The sequence below is a fragment of the Daphnia pulicaria genome, chromosome 8, assembly GCF_021234035.1.
Source record: "Daphnia pulicaria isolate SC F1-1A chromosome 8, SC_F0-13Bv2, whole genome shotgun sequence".
Taxonomy (NCBI): Eukaryota; Metazoa; Arthropoda; class Branchiopoda; order Diplostraca; family Daphniidae; genus Daphnia; species Daphnia pulicaria.
The window spans coordinates 11,717,067-11,738,616 of record NC_060920.1 but is presented as its reverse complement, the minus strand read 5'-3'; the positions used below and the strand labels follow the sequence as shown (position 1 = coordinate 11,738,616).

The window sequence follows — 21,550 nt, the reverse complement described above, 5'->3', positions numbered from 1 at the left end:
GCGATCCAACAGGACGCTTTGGCATGTTGATGTTGTCGTCCATTTTGAAAAGACGTTACGTAAAAAAAAAAAAAATGTGAGTCGAGCAGGGAACACACAAAAAACACATGGTTTGCATTCACATCTCAAAATTTGTACATTCCTCCATTTCTCTTCTTCTACTCTTTTCCTAGTATATTTTTCAGTTTTTCTCATTACATTCTACAATTTTCCTTCTTCTTTTTCTTGTTGTTGAGAAAAAAAAATAGTTTTTTTTTCCTATCTCATTTGCATGTTGTGCACGAGCGCGTGTATTTGCTCTTAAAGGGAGGGTTTCGGTCTTTTTTAAAATATGCGCATGCAATTTCTCACGTCGTGTGTGTCATTATTCGAAACACACACTCTCACACCCACACACACACCACATGGACAGGAAAATGGAGAGAAACACACTTAAACTATACATACATTATATATTTGTGTACCTTTTTTCCCATTTTTTTTTAATCGGTTTATTATTATATCAATGATGAATTACAAAAGATGACCCCCATTTATTGAAACACGCGTTTTTTGGGTTTGTTTATTTATCTCGCCCTTCCCTTAACCAAAATGGCGGACACTAGATTTTGATTGGAGGAGCAACGCATGCTAATGAGGAGTGGAAAGAAAGAAAAAACAAAAGGGAAAACGATGAGATGAAAAAGGTCATTCGAGGTGTCGGAGTCGGCACGCGCTGGTCGTCCCATTACTTTTCGTGTCCCAAGAGTGTTGCTGCTGTTATTATTATTGTGCTGGAAACATTCTCCCACTTGTCACGCTGTTACTAACTGAACTGCTGGGTGACCGTTGGAAGCCGAAGAAGAAGAAAAACAACAAGATTTATTACACGACACCGAACCAGAACCAGGTAGGAACAAAACGAGAAAGTCCATGTGTGGCCACGGCCTTTGAACCTGAGTTATTTTTCCCTTCAACTTGTTTAATGTATTCCCTATGATGATTCGTTCACACTTGTACGCTGCTGCTGCCTGGCACGAGTTTTAGATTTTTCCATGTGCTGCTGCCAGTCGCGGTACCGTAAATTAGCAAGCATGACTCGGTTATGTTGATAGCCATGTCTCTCTCTCTTTTTTCTCGAAGCTAGCTAGCTGCTGGTTATTGTGAATGTGTACGTGTGTGTGGATCCTGGTGTGAGAGCCGGAATACAAAACAGGGTTCCCTCTCTATAACCCCGACGGAGTCTCTCTCTTTCTTTTTTCTCCATTTTTCTCTTTCACACATCATCGTCGTGAGCGCCAACGGTGTATAGATGTTTGTTGTATTTCTATCCCAAATCCCTCGGCCTCTGTATAGTTCGGTCGTGACTCCTAGCGGTTCAATTAATCCCCGGCCGTTTTCTTTTCTTTTCTGTACTTGAATTGTATGCATTTATTCATGTGTAGACACAACCACGTGTGGGAAGCCATCATCAAATCGTTTGAAGGGAAAAAAAAGGCCACGAACGGTTTAGGTGTATGTGTGTGTGTTTTGGTGACAACATTTTGACGAGCTTGGGAAAAACGAAATGATTCGGCGTGTCACTAGAGTTGAACTAGGGCTCCCCTGTGAAACAAAATCTTTTCTAATACCATTATAATAACGGTTGGAATGTGCGTGATTTCTCAAGTATGCCAAGTCGTTTTTATTTTATTTTTGGGGTTTGTCTCTCTCTCTCACACCAGTCACACACATTTAAAAACGCAAATAAAAGACGGAAAGAAGAAAAGCAGAGCGGCACCAATCGGCGTTTCTCGTCTCTTTTTTTTCTTTTTCTTTCCATTATTAGAATAGAATGAAATTCTTGTAGGTGCTAGTAGAGACTCCAAGACAATGAGAAATCACGGGAGCATATCACTTATTTTTTCTTTCAAATATTCTTTGAGAGAGAGTTTTCCATGTTTTATAGTGTCCCTCCTATTCTTCCGATACGGTCGAACCTGGCGATATCTACAAGAGAGAGAGAGCGCATAGAATCTAAATAGAATGTAACTGACTAGACATAACATACTGTAAAGAAAATTCGAACAAAAGTTTTTCATTGGAGCGCAGAGTGCTCGCACACACTGGTGAGCTCCGATGTAAAACACAAAATTGTGTCTGGTCATTGCCGGACTTCTTGCTTCTTCTTTGATAACAGGAACTGCTAGCTATCTTTTTTTCTCTGGAATTTTCTGTTATTTTTCTCCTCCCCCCCACTTTTTTGATTGAAGGACCTGAAAATGTTTCACGCTACTGTCAGGTGTGTGCCGACCATGAAGTTCCCTATCACCACACCACACCACCACCTTACCTGGTGTACAAAAGGTGCTGAGCTTCCATTATACACACGGGATGAATATGTTTTTTCGGTGGAAGTGAGATAGAGCATTGCCAATCTTGCGGGACACGATTTTGTCCGCTGCTATGGCCGGTGTCGAGAAAAAGATTTTTTTTTTTAAATTTTCGTCGCCTCTTTTGTTTTTGTTACAGTTTCTAAAGATGCGACGCATTGCTGACGATCTATATCATCACGTTATTACATAAAAGATCCTTCGCTCTCATTCCGTCATACGGGCGACTTGAGAAATCTTTTTTATTTTTCTGGACGTTTTCTACATTCTTTTCTTTCAAGGAAATTTCCCTATTTGGTTCACTTGTTTCTAAGGGAAATTCAATCAACTAAAACGATTTTTTTTCTTCTTCTTCTTATTCTTTCATTTCTTTTTATCTTTCTCACCTTTGTTCTTTGTCACCGTCGTGTCGCCATCACCGGTTTTTATTTCCTTCAAAACTTAGTAGACTATAGCCGCGCTATTTTCTCTATCTCTCTCTCCCATTCTTGTTGAAAAAGAGAGACCAAGTATTTGTTGTTTGACATTCTTCTTCGGCGTGAATTTGGTGTGAACGTACTCGACGACTCTGGAATTCAAATCACGACGATATATAGACAGCAGCAGCATCGACCACCTGTGTGCAAATTCTTCAGGACTTTGAGGGGGGGGGGGACGGATAACAAAAACATGGACCAGGCGCATTGCGCCGGTGAGTTCAAACAACTATTTAAATGTCGATGTGATACACTTGTTGAGCAAACACACAAAGAGTCCATCGGGTACGTTTTGAATTTCTTGATTATTTCATCAGAATGTCAGATGATACAATGGAGCTAGATGATTATACGTTTGAAGGAATTGCTGTTGTTGTGACGTAACTTTAATTATTTTTGAATACCGGAAACTGTCGAGCGATAAATTATGATTGATGGCAAAACATCTGTTGCCTCATGTACCAGGAAATTGATTGTACGAAACATTTTCCACAAGCCACGATTTCCTTTATTCTGTAAACAGAATTGGCGTTTTGGCAATAATTGTCTCTTTTCGTCAAATCCAAAAATTGCATTTGAAAGCAGTAATAAAACAATTGATTAGATGTACTATCAGTCATATCGAAAGCTGCTGATTGATTCTTTGTGAGTGATTGGGGTTACCAGCGCTATAGAGAAATGGTCCCTTCTTTTATTTCAACCGAAAATTTCCATCCAATGAACTGAGCGGGACAATGAAAGATCGTGAAGGAGAGAGGGGAATCTGATCAAAAGAAGAAGAAGAGAGTTTTTCCCAAATTTGAAAGAGAGAAATTCCCGGATATCTCATAGTCCCTAGTGTTAAAGTGTATTAGCGATGAGTTGATACGGCAGAAGTAGTATAGCGATAATTATAACAAGGGAATCGAGGACGTGACGGTTCTCTTTTTCTTATCCTTGCCACTGCATCACTGCTGTTGCTGCTGATGAGTTGCCTCATTTTCTACTCGATTTGCCATTGAAATCATCTCTCGAAATCTCTCTCTCTCACTCTTTTATGTTTAATTTCCCTCGGCGTCATTTAAAAACATTTGTGACTCTTTTATTATGCTGCAACAGTAGAAAACGTATATAACGTGTACATATTGTCTTGGACGTTGAATGGATGATCCAGTTCCGGCAGGCTGACTCCGTGTGTTTGTTGGGTGTAAAGAAGAAAAAAAGGGGGGCCCCCCATTGGTCTCTCTCTCTCTCTCTTGAGTCTCTTGCGGTCGGTCTTGGTGTTTCTCATTTTCCTATGCATCGACAAATAATCAAAAAAGAGGAGGAATCGAGAGAGAACATGGTGATGTAGAGTGAGGAACAATTAGTCACTCTAGCAACTCGTCCGCGTCCGCCCCGTCGGCCATCTTGAGAGCTTAGTCTATTGTCTAACTCTAACCCCTTCTGTATTATATACATGTACCATTGAAATGATTTTCGACAACAACCTCCTCTCCCCCCCCCCCCCCCGGAAAAAGATAAAAGGCGACAAAACAAAACAAAAAAAAAAAGAGACGAGAATTTTTCCATTTTAGACGAAAAACATAACAGGTGAATGTGTTACATGCTTGGCTGATGCCGATGAATTGACGGTTGCTATCTCTCCCAGTTTATTTTTTTTAATTCTACATCTCGCGCGGAAAAAGAGAGAGAGATGCTCGACACGCTCTCGCGCCCGCTTAATACTAGAAATTCAAATTATTACGTGATGGGTATAGGCAGCAGTACACGGTGTCGGTGGCCTCATTGTTAACTCTCCTCCACAAATGTCAAATTTCTTTTGAGGAAAAAATCTCTCGGAGATTGCCAACGCAAAAGCGGACACAATAGAGGCGGTGTAGGTGTGGGATCACGACCGCAGATGGACCCGGCAGATATTTATCCGTATCACAGCCCCCGTTATTCAATCGGCTGGTTCCGCTCTTTCTCCGGTTCCCAGCAGATCGATTGCGGTCTGAGCTAATTTCGATGCACACGACAATCATACAATCATAGTACGTGTATACGCGTGTATACATAGAAGTGATCGACCGTCTAAATGTTTCCCATTATCGTTGGAAAGTTGTTTGGAAACATTTTTTCTCGTGACAAACGCGTCTGTCCTACCCCCTCTCATCCGTTATTTTGTGATAGTCGCTCGTTATGATTGGACGCCGTTGTCAATGCGGTCGTGCAAACAACAGAAACATGAACGCCGACAAAAGAGACCAGAAAGGAGAGTCCATTAGAACAATGTCTTGGGCCTATAGGGGGTCAAAAACCGTTTTTGAACTGCGCGCTTCTCGGGTTTCTAGCCAGATGAAACTGTTTATTTCTCTTTGCCTATTATTATGATACTCCATAGTAGAGGCCAGCAGCAGCAGGAGCGGTAGCAAATCTCTTCTTTTACAAACGGTATTGTACGCTACTACATCAGTATAATGCATTATTGAACATAAAAATGAGAACAAGCGGTTTGGCCGGTGGCTGGGTTTCCGAGTCTACTAGGAAGTGACCGATGAAGCTTCTTCCGTATTGTCTCCCAACATTCAAAAAAAGCCATTGAATTTCCATCAATCAAGTAGGAAAGTTTCGCAATCAAAAGGTTTCACGTAAGACAAAGATTCGGATTGTGTCGTGACGTCCCTTGAACCGTATAGCCCAAAAAAACTTTGTTAGTCGATTTTTACCGAGTAATCGTGTGAAAAACTATGGAGGCGATATCTTGAATAAGAGAAAAAAGATGGTTTCAAACGATGACAATGCCCTCGACAGTTAAAAGAAAAAACGACGACGACAGGTACGTCGTAGAACCTATACACACACTTATAGGAGGAGGATACGCGTGGCGGAACTCACGGGGAGGTGGGTACGAGCAATTCGTGCGTTGAAATCACTTCACAACGGCGCAAGAAATCTTTGAACCTGGTTATTGTCAAAAGAAATTTGTCATTTCAAAAAGTTATTTTTCTTCAATTCTATTGATTATATTAGTTAGGTAGTAGCAAAGTTGCTACCAGCAATCAACAAGTCTCTTGTGTCATTGTGACAAATGGTATACGTACCAAATAGAAACCCCTTTTTATATCCCATCTTTCGTCTTTGATTGTGTTGTCCGTCTTGTTGTTGCAGCTAGTGTGGATTGGTCACGTGATGGTGACTTGGCAGATTTTAAATTTGTTACTCCTCACTTGGTTTCAATTTGCTGTGGTTATAATCTTCCGGCTGGAAATTTCTTTTTGATTCGAATTGATATTTTCTTTTTCTTTTTATCGATGATACGTGAGTGACGACAGATGGCGGTTGATGAGGGTCTACGGTAGTCGTTCGGCGTCCGTGCGTGATGCGTGTAGACGAACTTGCACACACACACACACAGCATCTTTTTTTTTTCTTCTTCAGAAAAAAAATAGTCATGAGCCAGCACTTCACACCTTTTGGGCCGGGGTGTACATACCCAAAAGAATAAGAAAAGAAAAAAAAAAACTCATTCGTTCGTTTATTGTTATTCTGGTACGATCCGCATCGCATAAATAAATAAATCAGGGTTTTCTTTCTTTTTCTTTGAATTTCATTTTTTGTTGTTGTTGCTGTTGTTGTTGCTGGGCTAGTCGTGTGTGTGTGTGTGTGTGTGTATTGCGTGTTTGGATGAAAGAGTGAGAGACGGACCGGAAGGTGTGTTATTTTTTTTTCCTGGCGTGAAAATGAAAAAAGAAAGAAAAAAAAAATGGATTTATTTTCTTGAATTTGATGGGCTACAACTTTGGCTATGGCCGATGATGATGGAAGCGAATAATATAAACTGGCCGTTTCCTCTTTTTCAAATTATTCATAAAAGTCCTTGGGTGTGTGTGTGTGTGTGTGTGTGGGCCCTTGGAAGAGATTTGAAGAAATTTGAAACTCTTCTCTATCCTTTTTACCGTGAAAAAAGGACTTGTGTGTACAGTATCTGGCTCACATAATGTCCTCATAACGATGCTGTTGTTACGGAAGCCGTCAAAAAGTTCTCGAAACATCTTTTTCTTTCCTTTTTCTCGGAAATATTCCGGTCGGATGGGATGTGAACTAATAAAAGCGACTTGTGTGTAGTACCGATCGTCTTCTTTTTTTTGAATAATCACGCTGCTGATGGCGGTATTGATTTTCCTGTTTTTTTAATCTTTTTCCCCATCGAAACAACAAAAAGGAATAAGAACATTTCTGAATGCGCCGAGTCTCTTTTTTCAATCGGAGCCGCATATCATCCGCTCATGTCGGCTTGTTCCTTTTTATTTCCAGGGTTTTTTCCCCCCACAAATTTTGACAAGATCGAAACAGTCGATTATTCCACACACATACACACACACACACACACACGCTCATGTTTATTTTTTTCATTTCTTCTTCTTCTTCTTTTTGAAAAATATACAAAACAATAGTCTGTTCGCGGGCCATCGTGCGTGGTCATCCGATCACGCTTCTTCTTCTTCTTCTTAATATTTTGATTCATCCAAACAAGCCCAAAAACCTCCTCGTCGAGAGATGCGGATGCGAGTTTTTATTTTATTCTTATTCTTTATTCTCCGAGAGGGATCGACGCGAGCAGAGAAAAGAGAAAAAGATATGATTAGACAGTGGGGTAGAGCCAGCGCCAGCAACAGCTGGAACGTCGTGAGCTGTTGATCCACACTCACGGCGCGCTCTTTCTCGGATGGAAACTCGTGTGTTATTCCTCAACAAGGGGCCTCTCCTTCGTCCATTTTCCTTTTGATATCTCATCACGGTGTAGAGAGAGTCTATACGGTGGAGGATTTTGATAGCCATAAGGGCGAATGAGAGTCACGTCAAGTGACGGAGCAGATTCCGACTAGACTTTTTGTGCCTAGGAAATGTTTGTGTGTGTGTCTGTGTGTGTGTGTTGGATGATGATGATGATAGGCGCTCACACACGTTCGAAAACACGCACAAAAATGGAAGAAGAAGAAGAAGAAGAGTCTGTGGGGGCTCTGTGCTGCTGGTGATGATGATGGACTTGTGTATATGTGGAGTCGCGGAAAAAATCAAGGTACACACAGCATCGCACCTGTATGTTGATGACACGTCTCCTCCTCCCCCCCTTCCAGGTATTATTTTTAGAGAGAAAGAAAAACCCCAAAAGAATAGACGCTGCCAGTCTCTCTTGCTGCTCTAATGGTATTATAATATCGATGATTGGATTTAATTAGATGCGTGACTCTCTCTACTACGTCGGCTCCCCCGAAAATAACACTTAGGGGGAATAGAACAACGTACACACGTAGTATATAGTAAGATATATAGTATACATATATCTAGTAGACAACTAGTAGAGTAGTGAGAAGATGATGACTAGAGAGAGAAGCTGTACTCCGATTGGACTTTAATCGTTTCGGCCGGGATGGCGGGACGACTCTCGGCGACAAAAGACGCGATGCGTGTCTTTTTCTTTCTTTTTTTTACCGTGTGTGTGTGTGTGTGTTAACCAAGCTCACAGGTAAATCACATGGCCGCCGGTTAGAAAAAAAAAAAAAGAGGCCACCACATTTTTTATCTTAAAAAATTATTTTAAAATTATATTTCACGTTTTCTTTTGGGGGGAGAGAATAAGAGAAAGGCAAATTTCTGTTGTTACTTTTTGGTGGATTTTATTTTATTGGGTGCCGGAAAAAAAAATGTTTCATCCGCCGGAGGAACTTGGTGGATGGCAAAGCCAATCCCATAACACCCGAAAAATACTGAACTGTTGGGCTAGGGGGATATTTTTACGACCCTGTTTTTGTGTATGTGTATATTTCGAGTCGAGTTTCAAAGAGACACATCGTAAAAGCATACGTGCAGTACTACTACATGTGTGCATGTGTAGGCCTACACTAGACACTTTGCAGAGAGGCTGTGTGTGTGTTATATTTATCCCATCTACTATATTTGGTTTGTTCTATCCTTCCACACTTTACAATAGGCCCCCGTAAATATACGACCCGGCAGCATCAGCCGGCAACAGAGTCGGACATATTTTTTGGTCCGGCCACCATCTCCGCCAACTTCTTTTCGTCAATATTATTTACTATACACACGTGTATACTACTACTGCTAGTACTACACACATATAATATACGTGTGGACTGATTTATTGGCGGGGTCTAACTTTCAAAAACACGGAATCTCTACTGCTGCTATACAGGGCAACTGAATTACACCGGCCTCATCTTTTTCAGTTCAACTACCCTCATATGCCAGTTTTTTGGATTTATATATTTTTTGAGGGCGAGTTTCTCTTGTGTGATGACAGGATTCGGATCAAATTGTCGGGCCAGCAGCAGCTTCAGCACGGACAATTTTCGGTTGTTTGTGTGTGCGCTGCAGGGTCCCTAGGCTCTCTGATTTCGGGGCCAAACCCCCGTGCGTCCCCCCATTATAAGTCGGTTGATGATTACACACTAGACTGCGTTATTGTATCCATCCATCCGCCATGCGTGCTGCTGCTGCTGCACACACAAACATTACTAACACACATGGCGGCGGCGGCGGCAGCGGCGGCGGCGGACGAATGGCGCCAAACCCTATGGTATCAAACTATACTATATAACCATCCTTTCACTCACGAGGATATGTGCTGTTTGTTTCTTAAGGGCGGCCTATAGTCCCCCTCCCTCCCGTCTAGTCTCTTTTTGATTGTTCCTGGACTGGAGTTCAACGCGAGGGGATTCGCTCGGTTGTTTTATATTTTCTTTCCAGGACACGCTGGGTCATTTTTATATTCCACGAAACACGCACGAAAATTTCCCCATTTTGGGTTGGTTGTGATTCTACCTGTACGCAGAGAGAGAGACTTGTGTGTGTGTGTGTTGGGAGATGATTATTATACAGCGGTACTCTTCTTCTTCTTTCATTTTATATGACCGGGAGCACAAACAAGGAAGACGTAGAAGAAATGTCAAGATTGGAGTGTATGCGACCCCGCGTACCTATGGTATAAATAAACATCGTTGGCGCCCATCTTGTCATTTCGTACATTAGAAACATGTTCCACTTGCTATTTTCGGTGGGGGTTTTTGATAGTATATTGCGCTATTTTATGAGTTTTTATACAGTCGTCAATTAAGAAGGTCTCGTTATGTATGTTCTCCTGGCAAGGTCAACTTCCATCACGATGAGAATAAAGAATCGATTTCAAATCGGTTATGACACGTTACGCAACCGTCGACCAAGTATTTCTCTATAAATATCATCCAGATATTTCGAGGGTGGGGGTAGGGGGGGGGTTGATTGAATACCGGGAATAACTTCATCACCCAATGGGACACTTCCGAGAGAAAACGACCATCACATTTCCCAAACATTTAGGTTACGACATCATTAACGACGGACTTGTTTATGATTTTTCCGAATGGCTCTTTTTGTTTTCCCTATGGAGTTCCATCTATGTACATTTAGATATTTGTCTGTTGTGACGATGATGGACTAACACACACACACACGATCAGTAAAAAGGGGGGGGAGAGGAATAGGCGGGGGGGTTGGAAGAAATCACCTCCCCCTTTTGTCCAAAGCTCCGCCTTTCACCTTTCTTGGTCCTCTTGGTCGGGTACGTAGAGAGAAAGGAGGTGGCCACAACCAACAAAATTTTTTCTTCTTGACTTTAAGGAGAAATAAAAAAAAAGGATTTTCCCTACAGTAGAGCCCGACAGTCTCGTCGTGTGTCGACCGGTGTGTGCCGTTCATTCGCCAAGTGTCTCTCGCCGGAGTCGAACGTGTGTCTTGGTCCGTCGTTATATTATTTGAATTGGTGTTTTAAAATCAATTTTGAATTTGATTGTGGTTGATCTCTACTACTTCGACGAGTGTGTTATTTGTTGGACCAATCGAACTGATCTCTCTATCTGACACGTTTGTAGAATTGTGTGGCTGGAGCGTTGAAATCTCTTCCGACTTGTCATCGCTGGATGTGAAATTGGAGAAGGATCGGCTACTGGTTTTGGTTTCGGTAGTTTTGCTCCGCTGTCATCGGCGTCGGTGGAGAAGCTGTTAATTAGAAAGGAGCTCCACGCCATTATATCAAAAGGGGAACAGCAGGTCAGTCGATAAAAAGAAAACATTTTCAGTGTTGTTGGTGTTGGTGTTGTTGAACAACCAACTATTATTCCGCGCGCCGCGCGCGTCTTTGAATCTCATCCATCATATTTCTCTGTTGGGTTGGTCGGGGGGGCAACAAAAAGAGGAGGAGTTTCAGCCAGTATAACAAAGTGGGGGCTCTCTCTTTTACGTTTTTCTTTTTTTTTTTTCAATCCGTCATGATTATTGACGTCGAACGTGTTGCGCGCCGTCCGGGATCCGTCCGGGCGAATGCTAATCAGGGCACGCGCCCATCTCAAAACGCGCTACCATAAAGACCACACCACCACCACCACCACCTTTAATTTCTTTTCTTTCGTGAGTGATGGATCTCTCCATCACCTCGCTCGCGCGCTATAGACGCATCGGGAGGAGAAAAAACGTTTCCTTCTTTCTGCGATATGGCGCTGCGTTCGCTGTCGGGAAAGGTTGATTCAGTTTGACTTGAACGTATGTATTTTTGGTTGGTTGGGGGGGGGGGGGGAGCTTTTTTTTTCACGGAGCGCGCGATGTTTAGGCGTGCGTGTGTTAACACCGGCGCAATCTTTCCGTCACGAAAGATTACATTAAACTTCGTCTTTTTTAAAAAAATACAAAACAAAAGCAAAACATGGAAAGAAAAATCCACACATGAAGTCGAGGAGAGAGAGAGAGAGAGACAAGGCCAAAAACAGGGCTCGGCCCGCGTGCATCTGCGTGTGTGTTGTGTTCCTTACACACATGCGTTAGAGTACACACAGACACATCCGCTTGGGCCACAAGGTCCTTCTTCTTCTTCTTCTTTCTTTTTATGACGTTGATTTCGTGAGTCGGGAGTTTGACGTGCGCGTTTGCGTGTCTAAGACACGATCACCCTAGTCACGCTAGTGGGCGTCCACTCTGACGGCAGCTCAGGGGTGGCTACAGCCAGCCAGAGAGCCCAGTAGATTCAACAACAACAAGTTTTTTTCTTTTCCTTTTTCTTCTTTATTTTTCTTCTTTTTTTGGCAGTTCGGGGAGTTTGTTTTCATCCCCGGCGTTTTCATGCCCCCCCCCCCCTTCTCTATGTACATGTGTGTACCGTGAGCAAAGGCAACGACGTGCTGACTCGTCGTGATTTGTCCATATCTCTAAAAAGGGCTTCTTTTTTCAAAAAGACCGCGCTGGGAATTTGTTAATTTTGTTAGCGGAGATCAATTTGTTTCTCTTCTTTTAAATGGACATGATCAGATTTGATTTTTTTAAATTTTTGGCGGTTTGGTTTTTGCTCTTACACCGGATGTTGGATTTTAACTGTCGGTCTCTTTTGTCGGGTTAAATGTTGGGGTAAAATCGAAATGAACTGGTTTGGCGGCACGGGACAGGAAATGATGAGGTGAAATCGCCAAGTCCGAACATGAAAGATGTCCGCCATTTGGTATGAAGAGAAGATTTCGTCACATTTTTAACTAACAACAACTTTTTTTTTTTTGGTTCAATCCAAAATGGCGGCGGCGTATTACTGGAGCTGATTGGTCGTTGACATCGATACTATTAGAGACCAACGGCGGTTCGTCAAAAGAAGCCGCCGACATCGCGTCTCACATGGACAAGTTGGATGGAAACTTTTTTCCTGTTCTATCTTGTCGATATGATGCAATAACCACAGGTGGAGGGGGGCATATCGGAACAAAAAAAGTTCCTTTGTTTTGTATTATGTTAGAGGGGTGTTCTGTTTCTAGTTAAGAGAAATCATAGAGTGGGAAAGCTGTTCATAATATAACCAAGAGAGAAGAAGAAAAAAAATTACCAAGTCGAACTGTTTTTTGGTGGTTTATGACTCGGTTTTTTTTTTTCGCATAAGGGGAAGATGTTGCACGTAAAGGTGAGTGTTGGGAGGGGGTTGGTGGTGGTAGAATCACAGAGGAACCATCTCTCGGAGAATTGTGTGCGTGACGTCTTAAATCTCCATATAACGTCATCTTCTTTTCTTATATACCTTTTTTTCTTCTTCTTCTTATACCTGAGAGCTGTTGTACCTTTTGGGTTGCCTTTTTTTATATATTATTCTATACCATCCGATGATGGTCGAGCAGAGTGGGTCGACTCTTAACCTTATCCCCCCCCCCCTCCCTTTGCTTTTTACCTATATTTAGATGGGTGGAGAGGGATGCGTGTTGCGCAGACTGGTTTACCGATCTACACACGTACGTATGTGTATATATATATATATAGTATGTGTATACGTGTATGTGTGTATAAACTACCTGTGAGGGAGGTGTAAAAATTGCGCAAAGAATAGAAGGGAAGGTTAAATAAGCTCCAGGTAGAGTTTTAACCAGAAAAAGGTTAGAAAAAAAATATTTTTTTCTTCTTCTTCTTTCGTGGTAGAGGGGGGTTCAGTATGTGTTTGTGAGCGCGGGCGTGTGGGGAGGAGGGGGGCCATATATCTATCACGCTCCAGACTTTCTTTTTTTTTTATTTATTTCTTTCTTATTTTCTGAGGGAGAAAGAGAATTTCCAAATGGATGGCATACAAATTTATTTGAATTTCACGAGATGTATCATGGCATCAGTTTGAATTTCCCGCGAAAAATCACTCGTCTTATTTCTCCGCGAAATTTTGAAAATTTTACAAATCTTTTTTGTCAAGTCTACAAATTGATTTATTTATTACGTAATAGGCCGGATCATTGTTGTTATTACAAAATTTAATAAATGGAAAGGGGGGGGGGGGGAGAACCCTAGTCATATGAAAGGAAAAATATTACAAGAATAAATCGTACACACACGCATCTCGTTGGTGTGGGATTTAATAGTCAGAAACTTGCCTCCAAATGGGAGGTGTAGTTCAAATGGGGGGTGGTGGTAAAAAGGAGGAGATGAAGCACAGACAGACAGGTAAAGAAGTAAGAGGGGGGTCACTTGTTGCACTGGGCAATCGTAGTATACCGTAGTAGTTGTAGTATACTACAGAGCTCTATATATATAGTGTGTGTATACCTTTCAAAGATTTTTTGAGCCGGAGAAATATGTGAAATTTACACACATACACAGAGGTTTTTTCTTCTTCTATTTCCAGCCCATAAAATAAGAGGGGGGAGGAGAAGAAGAAGAACCTCACCGCTTTTTTTCTTTTTTCTTTCTAGAAATGAGAATTTGGCTCGCGACTTTCATGCGAGTTGATGTAATTCAAAAAAATTCACCTTTAAAGGAGGGGGGATTTAAGGGGCATAAGAGGGGGGTTGATGTGGGCGGAGAGAATATGTATCTAAAGATAACCTGTACTATATACCATCCGTGCGATTTATGAGGTTGCTGGATCCTGCCATGTTCCATTTCGTGTTTTTATAATTTTTTTGTTATTTTCCAGCCTTTGTCTCTCATTCTCTCTTTCTCTGGATGGATGGATGGATAGATTTAGAGCGAGCACATACACTCTACGGAATTAGAAACCTTTCTCTCCCCCCCTTGACCGATTTATATGCAACCCCCCTTCAACTCACATAATGAGATATTATATAAGAAAATACTAGTCTTAGCTAGAGGAAGAGCTCATTATTGAAATACAATCAAAGAGGAATGTGTTTTCCGTGTTGAGCACACGAGCCCCGGCCTATAAAACATGATCTTCTGCGGAAGTTGTTGGGCAAATGATTAGGGACGAGGTCAAGTCAAACACACACACAAGGCCAAAATCGGCCTACATAGTATTTTCTGTCAACTCTTATTGGCCGGTGGTGAAAGGTGGTTTATTTTTGGGATCAAGATCCGCTTAACAAATACGCTTTAAAAAAAAACATGATTGAATAGACAATTCGGAAATTGTTCTACATTCTTTTTTGAGATTTTTTTTCTTATTCGGTTTTGATCTACTTATTTTTATCTGTATGCACCAGTGAGAGGGTTGGGTCTTTTGTTACCTGATTTCCATCAGCACGATTTCGTTGTTTAGTTTTCCAAAATCAGCCCAACAGTTTATTATTTATTCCCTTCTCTTCTTCCATTTTTCCATCTTCTTTTACTGACTTTTTTTCACATTTTCTTCTGGAGGTAATTCCAAACCGATGGCTCATCTTACCGAATGGTTCGGGGATTATTACGCACAAAACCCAATAGGATCCGATGGGTTTTACGAAAAACCAAATTTTAAAAGCCGAGATTTTCTAAAAAGTTTTTGGTTGACCAGTTTGTCACTTTGGAAGAAGTGTAAACTACGTGTGATGTTTTCAAAGTTATTCCTTAAAGAACCAACAGGATCCTGTTTTCTTATGTTGTCTCTGCCAAAATAAAAGCGATGGGAAACGCCCAGCCATTTTGGGTGGGGGGAGGTGTAGGATATTCGGACAAACGACTCAACACTGTCAGCCAGTAAAGAAAAATTGTGTTTTTGTGTTGATTCTGCGAATTCTAAATGAACACACAGAGGGAGAGAACAAGGTCGCTAAACGTGCTGTTGCGTCCACATTTGAAATTCACCGTGAAGAGAACCTCCGCACAATGGGAAAAAGAGAACAACGGATCGCCCATCTGTGTCCGTCCGTCCGCAAGGTTCAAAGGCGGGAGGAAAAAAAAAAATAACCCCCTTTTATTTTCCAAAAGAATAAAAAGGCCGAAAACAAAAAACAAAAAACAAAATTAAAATTTTTTGGTTTAGAGGGGGGAAGAAATTATTTATATGCGTGAGCGACATGTGTCGGACGGCGCCGGAGAAAGCGGAGCGCTCTGATTACATGTACACAGCCGTTTCTCCATCTCTGCTGCTGCTCCCCCCTTCTTTTATTATTATTTATTTTTTTTTTATTCACTCTGTGACGTAGACAACAAAATATTTTTTCACGGTCTGGAAGGTTTTCTCTTTCGTCCATTCGGTTGTTTACAAGAAAAATAATAAATAAAAATAAAAATAAGAAAAAAAAAAAGAGTGCGGGCCGACCTTTTATTTTTCATCTTCTTCAAATAAAGCCGTGATCGTGTCTGACGTGTTCACTCGACTAGGTTTTCATATCGTCTTCGGAGAGAGAGAGAGTATCGCGTTACTTACTTATACCTTGTGTGTTGTTGTGTCGGTTGTTGTGTTACCTGTAGCTCGAGGACCATACGTGTCCGTTGAGGCTCTGCTTACCTGACCGGGGTAGAATTTTTTGTTTCCAACTGCGTTTAAGGGCGTGCGCTCTGTTGACACAACCCGCCCTATGTGTGTCACATCAGCCCAGAAGAAGAAGATGGGCGCGCTGAAATAATATTATACTGCTGCGCGAGAGTTTGTCACCAAAAAAATAGTTTGTGGAGACAGACTTCCTAATGAAAATGGAGAAACGATGGGACTTCTCGCATTTCCACAAGGTCGAATTCTCCAACCGTCGTTTTTTTTTGTTTTTGAATTTTGATTTTTTCAAATTTCCCGCTCGTTGAAATTACCGAATATTTTAATCCACATCACCTTAGCTTCTTTTTCTTTTATTTTGAAAAGAAGGAGAATTAAAAGAGCTCCTGGATTTCCGTTTTGTTGTCTTTCCTCCAGCTACTCGCTTTATTGTCTGTTGCATCTTTTTCCCGTCATCGCCAACAGGAGCCGGGAGCACCACACAATGGAGCAGACAAGTGTTGTTGTTGTATAAGAGGGAGGAAGAATCATCAATGGAATAGAATAATAAAAAAAAAAGGTGAAGAAGAAGAAGTCTAGTGGCAAAAACTATGACGCCATTGTTATGGATGTGATATTTAGGTACTGATAGCCCCAGAGCATGACTCGGCTTAATGTGTGTCTCTCGCTACACTACTACTACCTGCGCATTATCATCATTATTATTAGCAATAACGATCAGCCAGCCAGCCAGTCATCCAGCCAGCAGTATGTGAAAGAAATGATTTCAATTGCTTTCAGCCACAGTCTCTATTCCCTATCCTATCTCCATTGTCTTGCAGCAATTTCCCTCGTAGACCTTTATTTTTGAATAGACTCGGGATAGAATTTAAGGAGAGCAGCTCGCTCTAGCGTGTCATGTTTTTTCTGTTATTATATACGCGCTTGTCCTTCTGAAATCATTTTTTGATCGTGTCATGAGACCCGCCGGTTATACTATATATATATAATACGTGTACAGTCTATATAGTAACGACTGATGTATTTCATCTGGACCAGTGGTGCGTGATTTGTTTTATCAACTACAAGTCGAGAAAGAAAAACAAAACAAGTTGACGGAGGAGAATGTGCTTCTCTGGATTGTTGTACTCGGTCGCAAAGGCTAACTGCATAACACCTTGACGAATTAGAAGGGGGGGGATGCTATTAGTGGATAAATAATCTTTTGAGGTGCGCAAGAGCGCGTGAAAACGATATGGAGGCGAGCGTGAGAGAGAGAGAGAAAAGGTGGGAGTCGAAAAAAAAACCAACTTTTCTCTCTCTCTCTTTTTTGATTGTTTGTTGTTATTGTTGTAAATGTTACACAGCAGTCTCTCCTCCTCCTTGGAAAAGATGTAACATTATTCCTCCTTCTTCTTCTTTCACCCCACCGTTTTGTTATGTCGGAGGATTCCGTTTTTTTGATGCAACGGAACGTTCGAGCCAGAATGCAAAGTCATGGGCTTTGTTGTATTCCTCCTCTGATGGCAGCCCCGGTCTCTGCAGCAGCGGTCGCTTACTCAATTGTGATTCAATCTGGTAGAACCGAGGACGCGGTATTATAAAGAAAAAAAGAAAATGATGATGACGGACGACCTGGTGTTTGTTGTAGTAGCTCGTTTAACTCTATAGATATGTACGCGGGACCGAGATACGAGACTCTTATTGTCCACCGCACACACACGTACGTACGTACAGAGTTGAATAATATTATAATATCCCGTGCAGGAGGAGCTATTCAGTTCATTTTCACGGGCTACCGCTTGCTGTCGCTTGCACCGTCTACTGGGTTGCATTTTTACATTTTACTAACTAATATCCAGAGTTCCGTTTTTTGGTGCCCAGCCACTTGTATAGGCCACGACGTCGCTGTCTGTGGTGTTGGAATCTAAAAAGGAGGATGCGTCAGCAAAGACTCCCGTATTTATAGACTAGGGGGGATGTAATAATAATAATACAATAACATGAAAAAACCTCACGGGAACCACAGTAGCAGACATGCTATAATGAATCACAATGGATTGTATCTATTTATTTGCAGGACGGACAACATAAAGATATTACCGGGAAAGCTCATTCAGAAAATGTTTCTTGATTTTTGAATTTTCTTTTTTCCAGCGCCAAAATTTTAAAATTTGTAAGATGAACTTTGTGGGCGATTTGCATATTGGAAAATTCACGTGGAATCGATCCTGTTCCTTTGTACCCAATGAAGTACATTTTTTTCGATATGTTTTATGCAGATTGTCGTGCCGACATCCGATCCGCCTAGCGAAAAAAAGATGGCCGCAACCGAAACCCGATCGAGTGACGGCGTTGTCTACGTCAAACGCGACTTGTATCCAGGAATCAATTCGGCCGCCATGGAAGACGACGAGGATGTTGAGCGGCGACACCATCGCCATTGCGACGACGATGAGGACGACGACGTCGATCACAGGCCGCCCGTCCTAAAACTGGCCCGTTACGCCATTTCGCCCACCGTTCCGTCTCTCCTCTCGCTTCATCATCATCACCACAACGGCTACACCAATCATCACATGTACGCCGATTCGCATCCAATGACGTCACCCATTCCGCGCCGGAAACAGGCCAGGCCCAGAAGGAGATCGGGCGATTCTTCGTCTTCGCCGCCGTCGTCGGCCGCCGATCATCACGGCAATTACAGGTCGACTCCGTCACCCGTTCAGGACATGCCCGAAGATCTTTCCGTCAAGAAATCTTCGCCATCGCTGGTCAGTTTGAACATTTTGATTTGACGAATAACGGGCCGAGTTTTAATTGGAATTTGGAACATTTACAGGAGATGGACAGGCAAGAAAGTGAGGAGAATCAGTCGGGACGGAATAGCAACGATCAGGATAGCCATCGCAGTGACACACCGTTGCCAGTGCCTTCATTGAAAGCTGATAGCGTCAATAGCGACAGCGCCAAGAGCGTAAGTTTTGATTTCTTGTTCAAAAGAAGACAATTATAATTAATTAACGTCGATTTCTCAATTTTGAATGAAACAGGAATTCAGTTTGGCCGAGAGAAACAGTTTGTTCTCTCCGGGTCCATCCAGAACGCCTGGACCGAGGACTACTCCGCCGATGATATCCAATTCGATCCTCTCAATGACGCCAATTCACCAATGTAAGAATTTAAAAATAGAATCACGTAACCGGAACTAATTTTTATTTACATTCTAAAATAGCTGATCGACGCAAAGGCCAGCACAGCGCACCCCGTGGCGGCCCACCTCGCGCCTGGACCAACGGTGACTTGACGGAAGCGTTGAACCACGTCTGGAACCGGAAGATGACGACGTCGCAAGCGTCTAGGGTCTTTGGCATCCCTTACAACAGCCTGTTGATGTACGTCCGCGGCAAGTACGGCAAGTCGCTCAAGCTGGACACGCTGCGCAAAGAGACGCTGGAAGGCGAAGCCATGGCCCTGGCCGCTTCCACCAGGGGCTCGTACAAGTTGGCGGCGGCGGCTGCTGCAGCGGCGGCCGCAGCCGCAGGTTCCCCGACCGGCAGCAACAACAGCAACAACCCGAAAACTAAACCAACGAAAGAAAATGGTGGGACTAAAAGCGTTCCGGCCACGCCCAGCCCGACTGCCGGCACTAAAAACGTCAACAACAATAACAACAACAACAACAACATGAACAACCACAATCACAAGAATCACAACAACAACAACAACGACGTTAAAGTCTCTAAGAACAACGGACCCGCCATCCCGGGGCCTTTGAATTTGGCGGGCGTTTATCCGCAGCCGCAGCATCGCCTCAACGAAATGGAAGCGCTCGGAATGGCCGGATTGGCTCACGCGGCCGGATTGGGCGGTTTCGGAGGTGTCAACCCTTACCTGAGCTACTTTTGCGACTTCTCCTTCCCCATGCCTATGGGGTTAGGAGCAGGTCTACTGCAAGCGGCCACAGGTGCGGCAGCGGGAGCCAATAAACATCACCACCGGGCGGTCGTCGAACAACATCAGGGACTGTTGAGGAAATCGGTCAAATCTCCGAGTAAACATCACCGAGCCAAAAAATCGGCCATTTCCGACCTGGAGACGGATGATCACAAAGCGGAAAAAGATGCGGATGATGGCGGATCCAGTCCTCCGCTTCGCTTGACTGTGCCGATGGATCGGCACCAAACCGGTCAAGTTTGACACGATCTCCCGCTTTTATAATCACTTGACAAAATTATTTTTTTTTTTAAATTCGCTCGTTCCCTCCAACACCAATCTCACACTTATTATACGATTCCAACAACTTGTCTCTTGCGTACGTAATTTGAATTCGCTTTCAAACTTGATGAAACTCACGAGATCTCTCCTTATCTTTTTGTTGTTTTTTTCAGTAATAACTTTTGTACATTTTAGCGCCCTGCCGGCCTCGTGATTTCTTTGATATTGATACTCAAGGATACCTATGATTTGAATGTTAGCCTCCATTGTATACTCCTGACCTACAATACTCACGCAAGTGAGTGGAAAATTATTTAGCCGAAAGAAGAAAAAGAAAAAAAGAAAAAAAAAAAAGAAAAAACGGAATCCATCCGTTGTAGACTGTTCCATTTGCTAAATTCGTTCGTTTGAATAAGCCTCACTATGTTGCACCATGTGATAAAAATGATTAAGAATTTCTGAACTCGGCAAAGTGTTTAACGGTGGAGGGGATGTTTTGTGCGCAAAAGTCTTGAAAGCCCTTTTTTGGCCTTTCGTTACGGTTCTAATGTTCCTCACGCCGAGTGTATTCACCGTTCCAATCGACGGCTTCCAATGTGTCCGTGAAATTGTCGTGGCAGCGAACAGTTTTTCTCGTTTCGAATGTTGGAAAATTGTTTGTGGCGAGTTGATATATACGTACGAAACTATGAGAAAATTTCTGGATTGAATACAGCCCTGGCCTTGATTTGTTGTCGTGTATGTGTCTATACTGTCGTTATTGTGTCACTTGTCTGTCACTCAGATTTAAATTCAGTTGCAGCGCTAAAATTTTGTGCGCCACACCCCTCCTGCCCCCCACCGATGCACACGTATTGTAATTTATTGTACACCAACCTTGATTCACGAAAAAAAGAACCAATACAAACACTGGGGTTTTGTCACTTATTACGCTCTTATTCTTCATGTTTTTCTAGATATGCTTGGCTGCACATAAACCAGGTCTAATTATTTTATTGTTAAATAAGAAAATCTATTGAAATAAATAAAAAGGAAAGGTTTTTTTAGAGGTGGTATCTGACCTAGGTACACGCTCATATTGTATTGCTCTACATACTCATACTGTGCCTTTATTTTTTACCGCCTTACCCAGTGAATAGTAAATTGGTAACCTAATCCCTAAAACATCGTGAGGTTATTTATATAAGTGAATTAAGACGTAGATTTAATTTAAACTGACGAGTGACCGAGCAAAATTTGAACTAAACTATGGGACGACGGACGACAACAACCCAGTAGCCCTCAGCCCTAATCCCAAATTTGATACCAAGAGCAACAGAATAATTATTTATTTAATTATATTTAATTAATTA

General features: G+C 42.3%; 1 protein-coding gene across 2 annotated transcripts; it reads left to right on the top strand.

Annotated features, from left to right (window-relative positions):
• Window positions 1-635: 635 nt before the first annotated feature.
• On the top strand, window positions 636-21,125 carry LOC124311092 (putative uncharacterized protein DDB_G0287457). Of its 2 annotated transcripts, none has more exons than XM_046775390.1 (5): window positions 636-889; window positions 18,263-18,754; window positions 18,823-18,957; window positions 19,034-19,154; window positions 19,216-21,125. In XM_046775390.1, the coding sequence occupies exons 2-5, from the start codon at window positions 18,302-18,304 to the stop codon at window positions 20,178-20,180; spliced, it is 1,674 nt and encodes a 557-aa protein (XP_046631346.1). In that variant the 5' UTR covers window positions 636-889; window positions 18,263-18,301; the 3' UTR covers window positions 20,181-21,125. The 2 variants fall into 2 exon arrangements, with proteins under 2 accessions (XP_046631346.1, XP_046631345.1); XM_046775389.1 differs by lacking the exon at window positions 636-889 and adding an exon at window positions 10,519-10,897.
• The last annotated feature ends 425 nt before the right edge of the window (window positions 21,126-21,550 follow it).